We start from the raw sequence: 14,781 nt of genomic DNA on the forward strand, positions 1-14,781 counted from the left end.
AATATGAATTAATTGACTAGTTATAAGCCATGAGCTATCGATGTAATTGTTATTGTGTTAATGACATCTACAGAATTGACTTATCCACTTTGTTTGATCACACAATCGTGATATTATGTTTCATATTTTTTCAGTTCCCCTGAAGAAGAGATCAGCCGATCTCGAAATGCATTGGGATTCTCAACAAAATATTGTAAATTACAAGTTGTTGTAACAACACTGAGTCATTTTTTTGCTATCAATGCGATTTTGTGTTTTAAGCATATATGCTACAGTAATATGAAAAAAAAATACCGAAAAACAGATCTCAAAGAGTAAATTGTGGTGTAAAATGATTAACAGTTGCTAATATTGTAAGACAAGAGGTACAAATTAGGGAGCTAACTTTTTGGTTAGCATCAGCTGTGCAGGCAGGACTAAGTGATCATCATGTCACTCATATTACATCTATTTCCAAGGCAATACCACCTTCCATATGGGGAAATCTGGGAATAGTGTTGTAATTCCAAAGCCATGGAAAAAACTGATCTTTGTTGCATCTGTACATCTATGTGCAAACTTTCCGCATTGAGAGTCCCATGATGTTTTGACTTATGCTGCTTTTTAGATTCTTTGATGGCTAGTTTCAACAGTACATTTTTTTTTCTTCTGGACATCCTAAAGAACCAGTATAGTAGTATTGTCAAGTACACACACTGTGGACCTGATTTTGAGTTTGGTGGACTACCCTCTCTGCCAAACCCTGGGTCCACATGCCTGAATTACAGGTGGGCGGGCATAAAGTATGTCCGAGATGGAGCTCACTCGGGCTCAATCGCCGAAGTACTCCTTTGATGGGCCATCAGAGGTTTACATATAACTAACCATGGGCGGAGTTCGCGAAGTTGTGCTACGCAAAACTCCGCGAAGTGAAAAAAAAACCTGCGCCGCTACGCAGAGCTCCGCAAGGATTGGAGTGCGATAGAAAAATGCAGTTCGCTGTGATTTTCAGTGCCGGATGATTGTCTACATTGTGCAATCATCGCAAACGGCACCATGCACTGCACATGCGGGCGCTGCTTTCCTTTCTGCCTCTCGAGGAGATTTTTATTTGAGGCAGCTTTCTCAACGCGAGCGGACAGTTTCTCAATGCCAGTGGTCACGAGCGTACACAACCACTCACAATGAGAGACCTGACTCCCCCCCCCCCCCCCCCTAGCCCCCCCTCGTTGAGAAATCTTGGCAGGAGGTTTATTTTCCACACTCGCGCTCGCTAACTTGAGTGTTGACCACCGTGAACAAGGAAAACTATCACCAGGAAGTGGATCCTCGCTCGCGCTCACCAACATGACAAAGAGTTTTTCAGAACTCGTGAGCTCCGTGTCACACAGACTGTGCAAAACTCCGCAAACTCCACAAGCGGAGCGGAGTTCACCATCCTGGCTTACATATAACACCCTTCAACCGATTTAGAGTGGGTGGGTTATATATGTTTTTAACTGTTCGTTTCACCTGGCGATGAGGACAGTAAAAATAATGATCCCTACATCATAGGAGCTGCCTCCTAGAGTGTGAGGGTCATTCGGTGTTTGCTTTTTTTAAACAAAATCCTGCTATTAACTTAATAACCTGTTTTTATGTAGCGCAAATTTGGCCCAAAGGTATTGGGTATCAAAGCACTTTACATGAACACCAGTTGCTTACACAGGACACATTGATTTTTGTAGGTGCAGGGATATTAAGTGATTTGCCCAGAATCACAGGATGTTGAGCGTTATTGCAGAGACTCAAACCTGTTTCCCCAGACTTGAGGTCAAGCGCCCTAGCCGTTAGGCTACATCCTCTCTTCCCCTGTTCGAATTAATATACACTTTCAGTTAAAATAAAAAACGAAATTGAGATTAAAAAGTGAGTTATTTCGGTACTTGTTACGGGACAATCAGATATTGGCATATTCATAATGAAGCAGTAGTATGAAGGCACACAAATTATGGATTTTACTTTCTTAGCAGCTTGAACGGGGGCGGGGGTGGATATCGCCGGGATGCTCCAGGGTAACTGTGCGCTGTACAAAACCGATTTAATAATAATAATAATAATATCACTGGTAAGTTATGCGTAGAATATAACATTTAAATTACTGTTTTGAGTTCCTTTGACTTTCATTAGATAAGGTGGTCTCCAAACCAGCTCCTACACACTACCGCAAGAGTAGAGTATGATGGAGCTATGAGTTGGAGAACATATAGAGATAAAGCCATGGCTGGATGGAGGGATGGATAAATGAAGAGAAAGACTAAGAGAAGAGGGATACAGAAAAGGATGAGCGGATAGAATGACTAGTAGCAAGCATAGAGAGAAGGAAGGTAAAGAGAAGAAAGGAATGAAGTAGCAGAAAACAATGACGAAGAAAGATGGATGGAATGAACAGAAAACAAGAGAGGGAAGCTGGCGAGGAAGAAGAACGGAAGGAAAAAGATAGAAATAAGCAAGAAAAGGACATTCAGAATGGATAACATAAAGATATATATATAAGGAGTGAAGGATAGATGGAAAAAGACAGGAAAAGAGTAAGGGAAGAAAAAATAGGTAGCTGAAAAAAAAAAGGATGGAAAAAAGGTAGGAAGTTAAGAAGAAAGATAAAGACTGGAAGAAGTAGTGACAGAAAAATGGAAGGAGTTTCATAATTTTGTCAGGGGAGCAAATCCTGGGCCACTGTCAGACATCATCAAGTGTTTGTAAGGAAGGCTCCTCTAAGCAAATGTTTATTTACGTTTTAAACTCTGTCTGGATATTGTCATTCTGTTTAAGGTCTTTATAAAATGCACAGATGATATACCCCAATGGACAGGCATGACAAGCTTATTTTATTTTGATGCAGAAACCAGCAGCAGAAAAAGATATGAAAAGATCATGGTGAATTCACATTGTGTTTTGGATCCCATCTATCAGAGAGCTCCCCTTAACCACCTGCCTGCTAGGCTTCTGGAGCAACAAGATGAAGAGCCGAAATTCACGTTACCCCCAATAATGACAGAAGCAGACAAACATCTACACGAGCAGAAACGAGTCCGCGAAAGGTAAACTGAAAGAAAAAGACCTCTGGCAATTGGTATCTATTGTGAAATTCTATGCTTTGTTGTAACAGTGTGAATCGTGCTGTCTCTCTCGTACCATAAAGTTGGGTGTCATGCATGCTTTGGCAGCTTCTTTATCGGTCGAGGAGTTTATTTGGCCTGGATTATATTTTGCCCTAAAACTAATTTTACTGGCCAGGTTTTTAGAAGAAAAGAGCAACAGCCTGTTTGGAAAAATAACAGGGCCTATTCACAAACTGCATTTTGTTCTACAACCATACAACAAAATGTTATTCATAAACCTACGTGTGGAGGACTCCTCCTCTCCTTATTTTTTTGTGCGGGGATCTGCTCCCCTGCTGCAGAGATCTCCGCACTCTTGCGCTTACGTGTTAAAAGTAAACTTGGGAAGGACGAGGGTATAGCTGGACAATGGGGAATACTTACTATTAAATAGGAGCAGTTAAAGGAGAAATAAGGAGGGCTAGGCATGGGATTAAGGAGGGACATTCACCCACCCACAAAAGAGTAAGTCCATTGCAATTCACAAACTGCCCATCTAGAGTTACTACAGCCAAAATAGATCCAAACCAGTCGTAAATGTACTCCAGCTCAGAGCTGGAGTATGTCCAGCACCACAATTGGCCGACCACTAGTACTGCAACACCCTTCCATAGAACGTAATTAGGTAGAGACTTTAAAAAAAACATAGGAACTCATGTTAATATAAATTAAATTATTTAAACTATTTAAAAATGTAAATACTTGTATCTAGTGTTCAAAATATGTTGTTAGGATTTTTTGTAAACATGACAAACAAAAAAAGATAAAGTGTTGGTATAAATAATAAAATAGTACTAATATTAGAATTTTAGCTTAACAATATCCACGTACCAAAAATTTACCATTGTCATAAAAGCAGTCAAATTATAAAAGTTGAAAAAAGGGAACAAAGGAGGCTACTCCTCAAAACAGTAGTTATACAAAACTGTTAATAGGAGCAAGAAGCGTTATTAAATAATTTATGAATACGTTTTATTACAAACCTCAATTGGTTTCCATAACTGTTGAAAAGACGATGTATTTTTTAAGGGTCCTTTGTGAGATAATTGAGCACCAGATCTAATAAAAAATAACATATGACCACCATGCATGGATTGATATTGTTTCCGATGAGTTCCAATTGGAAGCAATGAGATAAGGAGATTAAAAAGTTTAGATTAGGGCTCCAATAAAGTGGACGATAGGACTTAAGATTTACCAACAAGTATACTGTAAGTGAGAGTCTCAGAAATTGGAAGTATTTTAACAATAATATCCCAAACATTTTTCCGGAATTGAGCTAATTAATATTTTACATTAAAAAAGCTTATGTTTCAAAGTACCATCATAACATTTGTAGTTCCAACAAAGTGGGAGTCCATAAGTTTAGCTTTAAATAATTTATATGGAGTCCATAGACAATTGAACAAAATAAAGGCATTAGTTTGAAATAATGATACAGGAAACCATCCTGAAATATTGATGGACCATATTTGTCTCCACTCTTTTAACAAAAGATTCAAGGAAAGTTCTGCATTCCAAAAAGTGGATAAAAAGGTAAGGTTAGTAGCATTTGTACAAATAAATTGTTTATAAAATATGGAGACAGTATGTTGGGAAGCAGAAAAAGCTTTAATACAACTTACTGAATCTGGAGTCTTAATTTGGGGTAGGACATTTGGAAAGGTGTTAAGCAGAGAGTTACAAAGAAGTTCATATTTACCAGCTTGGGTATTGGGTAACATAAATCTGGCCTGTAGTTCAGAGAAAGATAATAAAGCAGTGTTGGACCTGGCCCTTTTTGGCAGGTTCACCCCGAAACTTTTTTGCTTTTTCCTAGCTGTTTCTGGAACCTGGTGTTGGTGATTTTAGGCCTCTGCACACTTTTTCACTGTGGTACAGTGTAAAGTGCGTGAGCTCTCTGTGTATGTGTGGTGAGTGACCTGCCCTCCCATAGGAATGCATGGGGAATATGTGTGACCATGGTTGTTCCTGATGTGTGGGGAGTGCAGGGTCGAGTTTGGTATGTGCGAACTCGTGAGATTGAATAATGCCTAATGATGTATGTGGCATGAATGTGTCTAGTGTGGAAGTGCCACTTCTAGACATGGGTGTGCGTGTGTAGTGAGTCTGCTGGCACGTGATTGGCTGGAGCCTGGCTCCAGGAGTGTGCCTGGGCCTGCTTGTGGATTGACTGTCTGGTTTGAGGGTGACAGGGGCTGGGGAGCCCCCAGGAGGTTGTCTGAGTCAGCCCTTGGTTGAATGACTGCATCTGCAACTAGAGTGGTGGGAGGAGATAGCACCTGGGAGTGAATAGGGCTGTGCCTGCCTGCCACAATGCTGGCTCCACCTCCTGCTGGGCGGCTGTCGCCTCTGCTCCTCACACTGAAAGGAGTTCCCTATAACCAGTTGTAGCTGGTTCTCACATTGCCTACACCCTGCTAGACAAAGGATTTTATGGTATAAAAAGGGGCTGTGTCCCCTTACAAAATGTTCTTGTTTCTGACTTGAATCCTGCCAGGGGCGTGCTGCGGCTTGGGCTCTGGGGAAGGCTTGCCTCCCTGGGCCCTGCCCAGCCCCTGGATACCTGATGGACCCTGTGCTGGGACCCCTCTGCTTTGCCTGGGGGGATTGGAGGACTTTTCTTTGCTGATGGGCTGGTTTCTCCAACTCTTGGTTCCAGGACTTTGCTGCATTCTTTTTAGCACCCTGGGAGTGCTTTCCTTTTTATTTCAGGACCCCTGGGTACATCTAGCGCTGGGAGCGCTTTTGGTTGTGTCTCTAGCGCTGAAAGCGCTTCATCTTGACCTCTAGCGCTGAGAGCGCTGCGATTGCCCTCAGGCGCCTGGAGCGCCTTATTTGTTTTGCCCGGTGCCCACCCGGCATTTACATCGTCTTATTATTGATTAAGAGAGGGAGCCCACCCCTCGGTTGAGTCCTCGCCTGCCCGCCTGCCTGCCTGCCTGAGAAGGGCCGCCGCGCTGCCCGCGGCGACCCGGAAGCTCTAGGGGCCAGGACCGGAAGTACCGCCCTCGCAGGAGTAGCCCGAGGAGAAAGAAGTGCGGCCGGAGATAGCGCGGGGCTCCCGCGAGGAGAGGGGAGCCCCACACCGAAAGCAGAGTCCAGGCCGCAGCACCGGAGAGCCCCGAGGAGCGGGAGCTCTCCCCCCCCCCCCCCCCCCAGCCGCCGCGAGACCGCTGAGTGCCCGGGAATGGAGGGGGGCGTCGGGGCACATTGCCGGTGCCCGCCCCTCCCCTCCAGTGAAAGGCTCGTGGGGGCCTTACTTTGTCTTTGAGCCTAGTGAAAGGCTCCGGGGGCATTTGGTGCATTTCGAGTCCCCCCACGAGGGACTCCAGCGAAGGGGTCACATTTGTCTAGGGCCCCGCGGCCCCTCCTACAGCGGGGGCATTGTGGTTCTCGAGCCCATGAGAGGCTCCACAAGGCGACATTTCTTGGGTTGAGCCCCGAGAGGCCCACGGCGCTGAATTTGTTCCAGAGCCAGAGAGGCTCAAAAGTGCCACAGTTTCTTGTAGAGAGCCCACGAGGGCTCAGGGGGCATTAGTAGTTCGAGCCCAGAGAGGTTCTTGAGTGCCACATTTGATTAGGAGCCCAGAGAGGCTTGTGGCCGCATTTCTTTGCTTGGAGCCCAGAGAGGCTCAGGGGCGACCAGTTGTTCAGAGCCTACGTGGCCCCATCATTATTGATTCCCAGCTTCCCAGCAATTAGTGGGCAGCTGCACCGTTTAGGACCCTGACTATTGGGACACAGGGCGTCCTAGCCCCAACAAGGCCAGTTGGCCTAGGGACTGCCACAGGTGGTGGCTTATGTGTTTCTGCGCAATGTGATTTTGCTATGTTTATGATAGTAATTGCCTAAGGTGATGTTTTGCGCAATTGTGTTTTCTTGCACCTCTGAATGTTTTAGGCATCATGTGTTTTCCTTCCCTGCACCTCTGAATGTGTTTTGATGCATCATGTGCCTTGTTCTTACACCGCTGAATGTATGTTTATGCATCATGTGTTTTCCTTCCCTACACCTCTGAATGTTGTGATGCATCATGTGTAATGTGTTCTGGCTTATACCCCTAAGTGTATTTTTTTCTTAGGTGGTTGTGTTTTGCCTAGTAGAGTTTATACTAGAGAGGTTATGTGTCCATGCGTGATCTAGGCCTATGGTTATTAGGATTGCGTAGTGTGTACCTACCTTTACCATTAGTTACTGGTTGTGACCTATAATTGTTCTTTTGTGCTACACTTATTCTAAGTTCTAGAAGTGCTATTTCTAAAAGTGTTGATTCTGACAGTGGCCCATGTGGCCCTGTCCTGTACATAATCCCTTGTGAATATTGCCCGTGCCAGTTGGCACAATGTACATGTGTGACTTCTATCTGATGTGTTTTGACAATACAAAAGTTATTTTTATAAAACCTTGTGTGGAGTTCCTTTTGTGGTGTGCCTAGGATGTTGTTGCTGTTGTGTGCGTGCACAAATGCTTTACACATTGCCTCCGGGATAAGCCTGTCTGCTTGTGCCAAGCTACCAAGGGGGTGAGCAGGGGTTATCTTGGCGTGTGACTCCCTTGCCCTGACTAGAATGGTGGTTTCTGCCTGGCTTTGGCGTCAGCCCTAGCCTACCAGAAATCCCAATTCTAGCAAGCAGTATCTTCATGAATATCCTGGAGAAAGATAATGCCAGCCGAAATCCATAATTTCCAGAATACAAACGTACGATTAAATGTTAATGCAGGATTATGCCAAAGGGAGATCATAGTGGAATCTGAAATACGTGATGAAAAAGATGCGTCAAAATCACCAATAATCAATTTAGTGGATGCAATAACGGGGGAGGATTTAAAAAATGTATTTGAATTAGACATGGACAAAAGTGATAGGAGAGAAAATGGTGATACTAAATTGCGCTCAATCATTAATCATTTAGGGGAATAGTTAGGGTCCAAGCACGAGAACCAAAGTGAACCTTGTTTTAAAATAATTGCTTTATGGTATTTGAAGAAATCGGCCATACCATATCCTCCATTCAGTTTTGACAGTTTAAGTTTAGTGTAAGCAATACAAGGGGTTTTGTGATTCCATATAAATTTTTAAATAAGCTTATCAAATTTTTTGTAGACTGAGAGGCGGAATTGTATAGGGATCATAGACAAGGTATAGAAAATAATTTGGGCTATACAATTTTAACGGTTTCAAGTTTCCCCCACAATGATAAGCGTAGAGTGGATCATTGACAAATTATTTCTGTAATTTTGGTAAATAGTCACCGTTGAGAGTAATGAAGTGTTTTAAGGGAAGTGAAAAGAGTATACCTAAATATTTGATTTTCTCTTTTTGCCAAATAATTTTACTATTGTCCAGTACTGAGGGTGTACAATGGACGTTCAGGGAAAAAAAATCTGTCTTATGAGTATTCAAGGTATAACCAGAAACAGTAGAATAATTATGTATAACATCTAAAACCACCAGTAGAGATGTAGCTGGATTGCTAAAATATAATAGGACATCATCCGCATAGATAGACGTTTTAAGGTTAACATCATCTAACATAATTCCTTCAATATCAACAGAATTTCGAATGTGGAAGAGAAAAAGTTCAATTGCCAATAAAAACAAAAGAAGAGGTGACAATAGGCAGACTTGTCGGGTTCCTCTATAAAGAGAAAAGAGATTTGAAAATTGACCATTAATAAAAAGTTGGGCAGAAGGGGAACCTTATAAAGCTTTCTCCACATCTAAAGTTAGTAGGCCAGTAGGAGAGGTAAGGGTAGAGGCCTTCTCAATAACATGAAAAAGGAGTCTTGTGTTATTGACAGAGAAACGTTTTGACATAAATCCAGATTGATGTATATGAATAAAACTCGAGCTAATCTGGTGGCAAGAATTTTTGCACAGAATTTACAATCCGGGCTAATCAGAGAGATAGGACAATAACTTGATACTTTAGTATGGTCTTTATCTGGTTTAGGTAGAACTATAATTAAAGCCTCTGTAAAAGAGCTACCGAGCAGACCAGATTGAGCAAATGTAGTGAATGTAGTGAACATATGATGTAGGGTTGTAGGAGAGATGGGGCTGCTTCCTATGGTTATCCCCCAATATTGGGCAGTGATTCTCTGGTTTTTCGACCTTAGTGTGGCTGTGGACCTGCTAATCAGGCCCCCAGCCCAGGTGTTCTCTCTCTAAATTGATACCATGTACTTTAGGTACATACCAGATTGGTTACTGGGTCACCCTTGTGAGCCCCTGTATAGTGTACCATTGGTACCCATGGCATAGGTGCACCCTAGGCCTACCAGGGGTGCAGCATGTATTGTGCCACACCTGGTTTGCCTTCCAAACTGACACCACAGGTCTGTTCACACAGCCTGGGTAAGGTGGTGTAATCACCCCTTACTTAGATATAATATACTGATAGGTGTATACACATAGACACATATACACCTATAAGTCACTCCTATAGCAGGCCTTTACAATCCTGGAGGCAGAGTGCTTGGTTTTATGTGAGAGAGTGACCTGGCATGAGCTGAGCCCCTCTGCAGCTTTCGTAACCATCTCCTTATTGCTGTTCTATGATATAGCCATACCATATACTCTTAAGTGCATTATAATCCTCACGGTTAATGCTAACTCTGGTTTCGCTTTATCAAAACATGTCGTGTAAGGTGTCAAACACTTTGGAATACTACCGCCCCCCCCAGTTCTGGCGGCGGCGGGGGTAGCATTCCACACTTCTAGAGGGAAAAGACATGTAGTTACTGGTTTACCCGGTTAAAGTTAAACAGACCCTCAGCACCACTAAATGGATGCCCTCCTGCTGCTGGACGAAACTCTGGCAGGGGAGGCCTGGACAATAGGTTTCCTGCCCAGGGAGGTGCTGGCACCTCCCCAGACAGGCTCTTTGTGTATTGGGGCAGGGAGGGCTGCATTCAGTGACTGCTTTCCAGACACTGCCTGGGGCACACTAGGTGTTCCATGCATTTCCCAGTTCAAACCAATTGGTGAGGCACTTAGCCCCAGGTCTACCCATAGGAGGGACCTTAAAGTTAGTCCAACCCCTAAACTTAGTATAAGTATAGGATCCCAGTCTCTAGGACCTTAGATTACCCTGGACCTTCGACATTTCATTTTGACTGGAAGACGGAAGACATCTCCCTTGTGGTCAAGGAGTGACCACCCTGTTCAAACAGGCACCAACAACAACTTTGCCGGCATTTTCGAGGCTCCCGCCGTATCCCGAAGAATCTGCAACACAGACATGGACTTCCAGACATCTCTGACCTCGACCTTCGCTCACAGCAAAGCTGAGACCCGTGGCGGACACGAGAGACGTGGGACCGGAACTCCTGGACATCCTGCATTTTGCAAGCTGCACCTACTTCACGAGGTACCACAAGTTGTGCATTGGCGTGCTTGAAGCCCCAGACTCAAGCACCTTTTGCACCGAAGCTCAGAGCTCCACACTCCACGAGTGGCCTGTGGGCTCGCTTTGTGCATTTACGCTCAATGTGTCTTTGCGGTTCCTAGTCTGTTGGCTAGTGAGCCCCCAAGAAGACAATCCTTTATTACAACTTGCTTTCCTGTTTGACCCAGGCTTGCTCCAACTTCCCTGCAAAGGAGAAGTTCCACAGACCTTGCTGGTCTGCACCGAAGCCCATCTCAACATCCTGCGTGGGTTGCGTTTGCCAATGCTTGTTGGGTCCAATCCAGATACCGACACCGCAGTCAACTAGATCCTTTGTGGGACAGCTCGAATCCAGCTCCTGGTTGTCGCCGACGTCTCCTAGTCCTCGTGGCTAAAGAGACCTTCTCACCTGAAAACAGCCGACATCTGGTGGCATCTTTCTATCGCCACCCTGGTCACTGGCAAGTGACCCAGACTCTTTCCCCTCTGCTTTCAGGTTCTTCAGATCTTCGATCCACCCTTGGATCCACCCGGACACTTTTCCTCTGGTCGCCTGCAGCACTTCTTTGCAGATCTCTTTTGAAATCGACGACGAAACCCGAGACCAAAGGAGACCTATGCAGCCGGCTTCCGTGGGTGAGGTAACACAAGAACTCTGGTAGTCTCGAGGGTATTGGCCCTCCTAGTGTCTAAGTCTAAAAGGGTTCCATCGTAGTTCATTTTGAAGTGTCCTTAAATTGTAAATTTGTAACTTGTTTGTTTCCCATAGAAAGTCAATGGTAACCCGCGGCTGTGTTTATACACTGCACACGTCTCCCGTGGGCCTCCTACATCCTAACCTTTGGTTGTGTAGAGTAGCCCCAGCGATTCCACAGGCCCCAGGCCTGCTTTCTAATTCTCCTGTGGTTCTTATACCACTATTTTAGTATATGGTTTGTGAGGTCCCTAGGGCAAAACGTATACTGTGCAACTTATCGTATGCTAACTAAGTAACTTGTATTGTACTTTTACCTCTGACCTCATAAAGAGTTCCGATTGGGTTGTGTTAGGAATAAATACATATATATTTGATATATACCTTGTGTGGTGTACTTTCATTTGGTACTCAAGGGATTATAATTGGTAAAACAACTCGCTTAATTCGCTCTCTGAAGTCTTAGCCTGAAGACTGCTCACCACTGCTACCCCTAGGATAGCTTTCTATAAGGTTGACTTTACAATCACCATCAATAAGGGTCGATTAAACTGGTGCAAGGTGCCCACTAGAACTAGTGGACATCACATGCCAGGCTAACTTCTCACAAGGGTCAGCAATGGTTTTATAACATTCTGCAGGAATACCATCAGGGCCAGGAGAATTTTGGGGTTTAAGTGACTGAATAGCAAATAAAAGTTAATCTGTTGTGATATGGTTGTCTATTTAGATTTTGTCATGCTGGGAAAGTTGAGGAAGATTGGCAGAGGTTAAAAAATGATCAATTAGTTGAGAATCTATAGGTTCGGGTTACTATATAATGTAGAGTAAAATTTAAGAGATTCATCTATAATGTCTGGGGTAGATACAGCAACGGTACCATTGTGCCTATGGATAGCGTGAATTTGAATTCTATCTTTGTTGATATGCTGATAATTAGCTAAGAGTTTTCCTGACTTGCTGGCATTAAAAGCAAATTTAGCTTTCTGGTTGGTAATCTGTATACCAGCTCGTTTACTCAATATGGAATTATACTTGTCTCTAAGTGTTTGCAGTGTGGTTTTAATATCAAGATTGAGTTAAGAGGTGAACAGTCGTTCAAATTATGCAATCTGATTTTCTAGGTGTAATAATTTGGTGTTAAACGATTGATTCTTATGTGCCATTATATAAATAACAATTCCTCTTAAATAAGCTTTAAAAGTATTCATGATACCTTTTAAAATGGTATGAGCATCTTGAAGAACAACATCAACATTCATGCGCCAACTGGAAGGAGAGACTGAAATGATTGCATGGTCTGAAATTTCAATACTACCGCTAGTAGGCCAAGTTATAGTTTTCACTAAGTCTCCAGACATCAACAAATAATCTAAGCATGAGTGAGAGCTGTGGGGAGTAGAGAAAAATATGAATTCTTTCTGGGTGGGGAAATGTAATCTCCAGATGTCAACCAATTTAGTGTTTTTAAATAACAATCTGAGGGAATGAAAGGCTTTAGGGGAGGACAGACTATCTAAAAGAGGGTCACTAATCAAATTAAAATCGCCCCCCAAAAATAACGAAACTTTCCCAAGTTGAAGAATCTCAGAAGTAATACAAGACCAAAAATTTGGGTCCTCTGCTGTTGGACCATTGATATTAAATAGGTGTAAAATCATATCTCCAATTTTAACTTTGACTAAAAGAAATCTACCATCTGAATTAGATTTTTTGTCTAGAACTGAAGAGTTTTTTCAAAAGAATAGCCATGCCATTCTTGTTAGCTTGCACAGGGAAGGAGATAATCTGGCCAACCCACAACTTTAACTTTATGAGAATTATTCATAGTTTATGAGGTGAAAAAAGAAGGAAAATAGAGAGAGTGGAGGAATTACAATATACAACAGGAGTAGTATATGAGAGCAGAGAAGTAGCCAATGGATATGTAAGACATAAAAACAAAGAGACAAATATAAGTACAAAGTAGGAGAGAACATACATATACAAAGAAGAGACACAGACGTGCATCCAAAAATCGATAAAGGAGGGTGGTACACCCGTACTAAAAGGACTATCATAACTATAACCGTAGTATTACTGGCTGGATATCAAATAAACCTAGGAGTTATCTCAGCATTACTAAAGCATAAAGTAGTAGCACTAACAGAATAACTACAAACTGGAGAGTCATGTGTATCCATTGATAGAGGTGAGTGGTTGTCTAGAAAAGCTTGAAGGTCTTCCGGTCGTTGAAGTTGTCGCCTTTCCATATACGCATTGTGGATGGCTCGAAGAGTTCATATTTGAAGCCACAGTCTCTCAGTCGTGGTCTCAACGCTGCAAAATCTCTTTGCATCGCAACCGCCTCCTTGGCGAAGTCTTGATGGGTGAAAATCTTCAAGCCATAACTAGAAGAGAAGGAATTTCACGAGCTGCCTACCTGATAAGGACAAAGTGATGATGGCGTAGAACCTTGAAGATGACTTGCCTGGTTTTGGTTTGACCTGGTTTACGGTGAGATGGAATAAGATGTGCTTCATCTGTCTCAAATTTTTCTGAGAACTTCAGATTGAATAAATTAGGGAATAGATTCTCTAAATATAGCCTGCAATCATTCCCTTCTATATCTTCATGCAAATTAAAAATACGTAAGTTATATTGCCTATTCCTGTTCTCTAACTCAAGTAATCTGGCACTTATGAAGGGGATTTTTGTAGCCACTGGCAATATCTTATCTGTTTTGGCTATAACATCAATCCGTAAATTTTTAATTTCCATGGCAATGTTATCAGTGTTTGATCTAACAGCGTTTAGTTCCTCTAGGATAATAATAAGGGAGGGTTCCAATGAGTCAACCATTTTTGACTTCAGACATGGAGAAGAAACTGTTTACGCTTATTTGCAGTAGAATTACTTTCCATTCTCAAGAAAATAAATAAATCCAGGCAAAAGTTGTCAAAATTACAGTAGAAATAAAGAGTAATTCAAACCGCTGTGGGATGAAACCAAGGCTGAAGACACGCCCTCTCTTGGTGCAGAACTCCGCCTCCCTGAGAGGAACCTTGGGGCAGGCTTAGGGAACTCTCGGTGTAGAAGAACCAGCAGCCGGAGGGGCTCAAGAAGTCACTGATATCGCTGGAAAAGCTGAAGAAATGCTCTCTTTAGAATAGGTAAGAGAAATGTATAGCACGAAATGCCTAAATCCTGCAATTTCAACTGAATTTACCTCGTCGAATGGACTGGTGAGCCGGAGCTTATTTGCGAGCCTCCGTATTGGTTCGCGCGCTTGTGCGTCTCCCTCTAAATACTTGTATTTAATGTAAAAAAAAGTCTATAACTAAAACATAATTATTATTTGATTTTTAAATATTTTATTAACCTTTTTACATTTGAAAATGGCTTTAACATAAACATTTATTGCAAATCATTAAATTACTTTTAATTATTGTATACAATAGTTCTAATAAATGTTACTACATAGAAACAAATATTTGTTTTACTTTTGGGCGGATTTTTTCTTTAAAATTTAAACTTCAAAAAAATTTATTTTTTGTTTTAATATATTGAAAATAATAATTTTTCATTTACAATT

At 42.5% G+C, this 14,781-nt stretch overlaps 1 protein-coding gene across 1 annotated transcript in view; it reads left to right on the plus strand.

The window, feature by feature from the left end:
- The first annotated feature begins 2,801 nt into the window (after positions 1-2,801).
- LOC144824569 (cyclic nucleotide-binding domain-containing protein 2-like) overlaps positions 2,802-14,781 on the plus strand; it is a 202,003-nt gene continuing 190,023 nt past the window's right edge. The window contains exon 1 of the mRNA XM_078683626.1: positions 2,802-3,059. Coding sequence (XP_078539752.1) covers positions 2,833-3,059 — 227 coding nt within the window. The 5' untranslated portion in view covers positions 2,802-2,832. The remainder of the gene's footprint in view (positions 3,060-14,781) is intronic.

This window comes from Lissotriton helveticus, chromosome 3_1 (genome assembly GCF_964261635.1).
Source record: "Lissotriton helveticus chromosome 3_1, aLisHel1.1, whole genome shotgun sequence".
In the NCBI taxonomy this organism is placed as follows: Eukaryota; Metazoa; Chordata; class Amphibia; order Caudata; family Salamandridae; genus Lissotriton; species Lissotriton helveticus.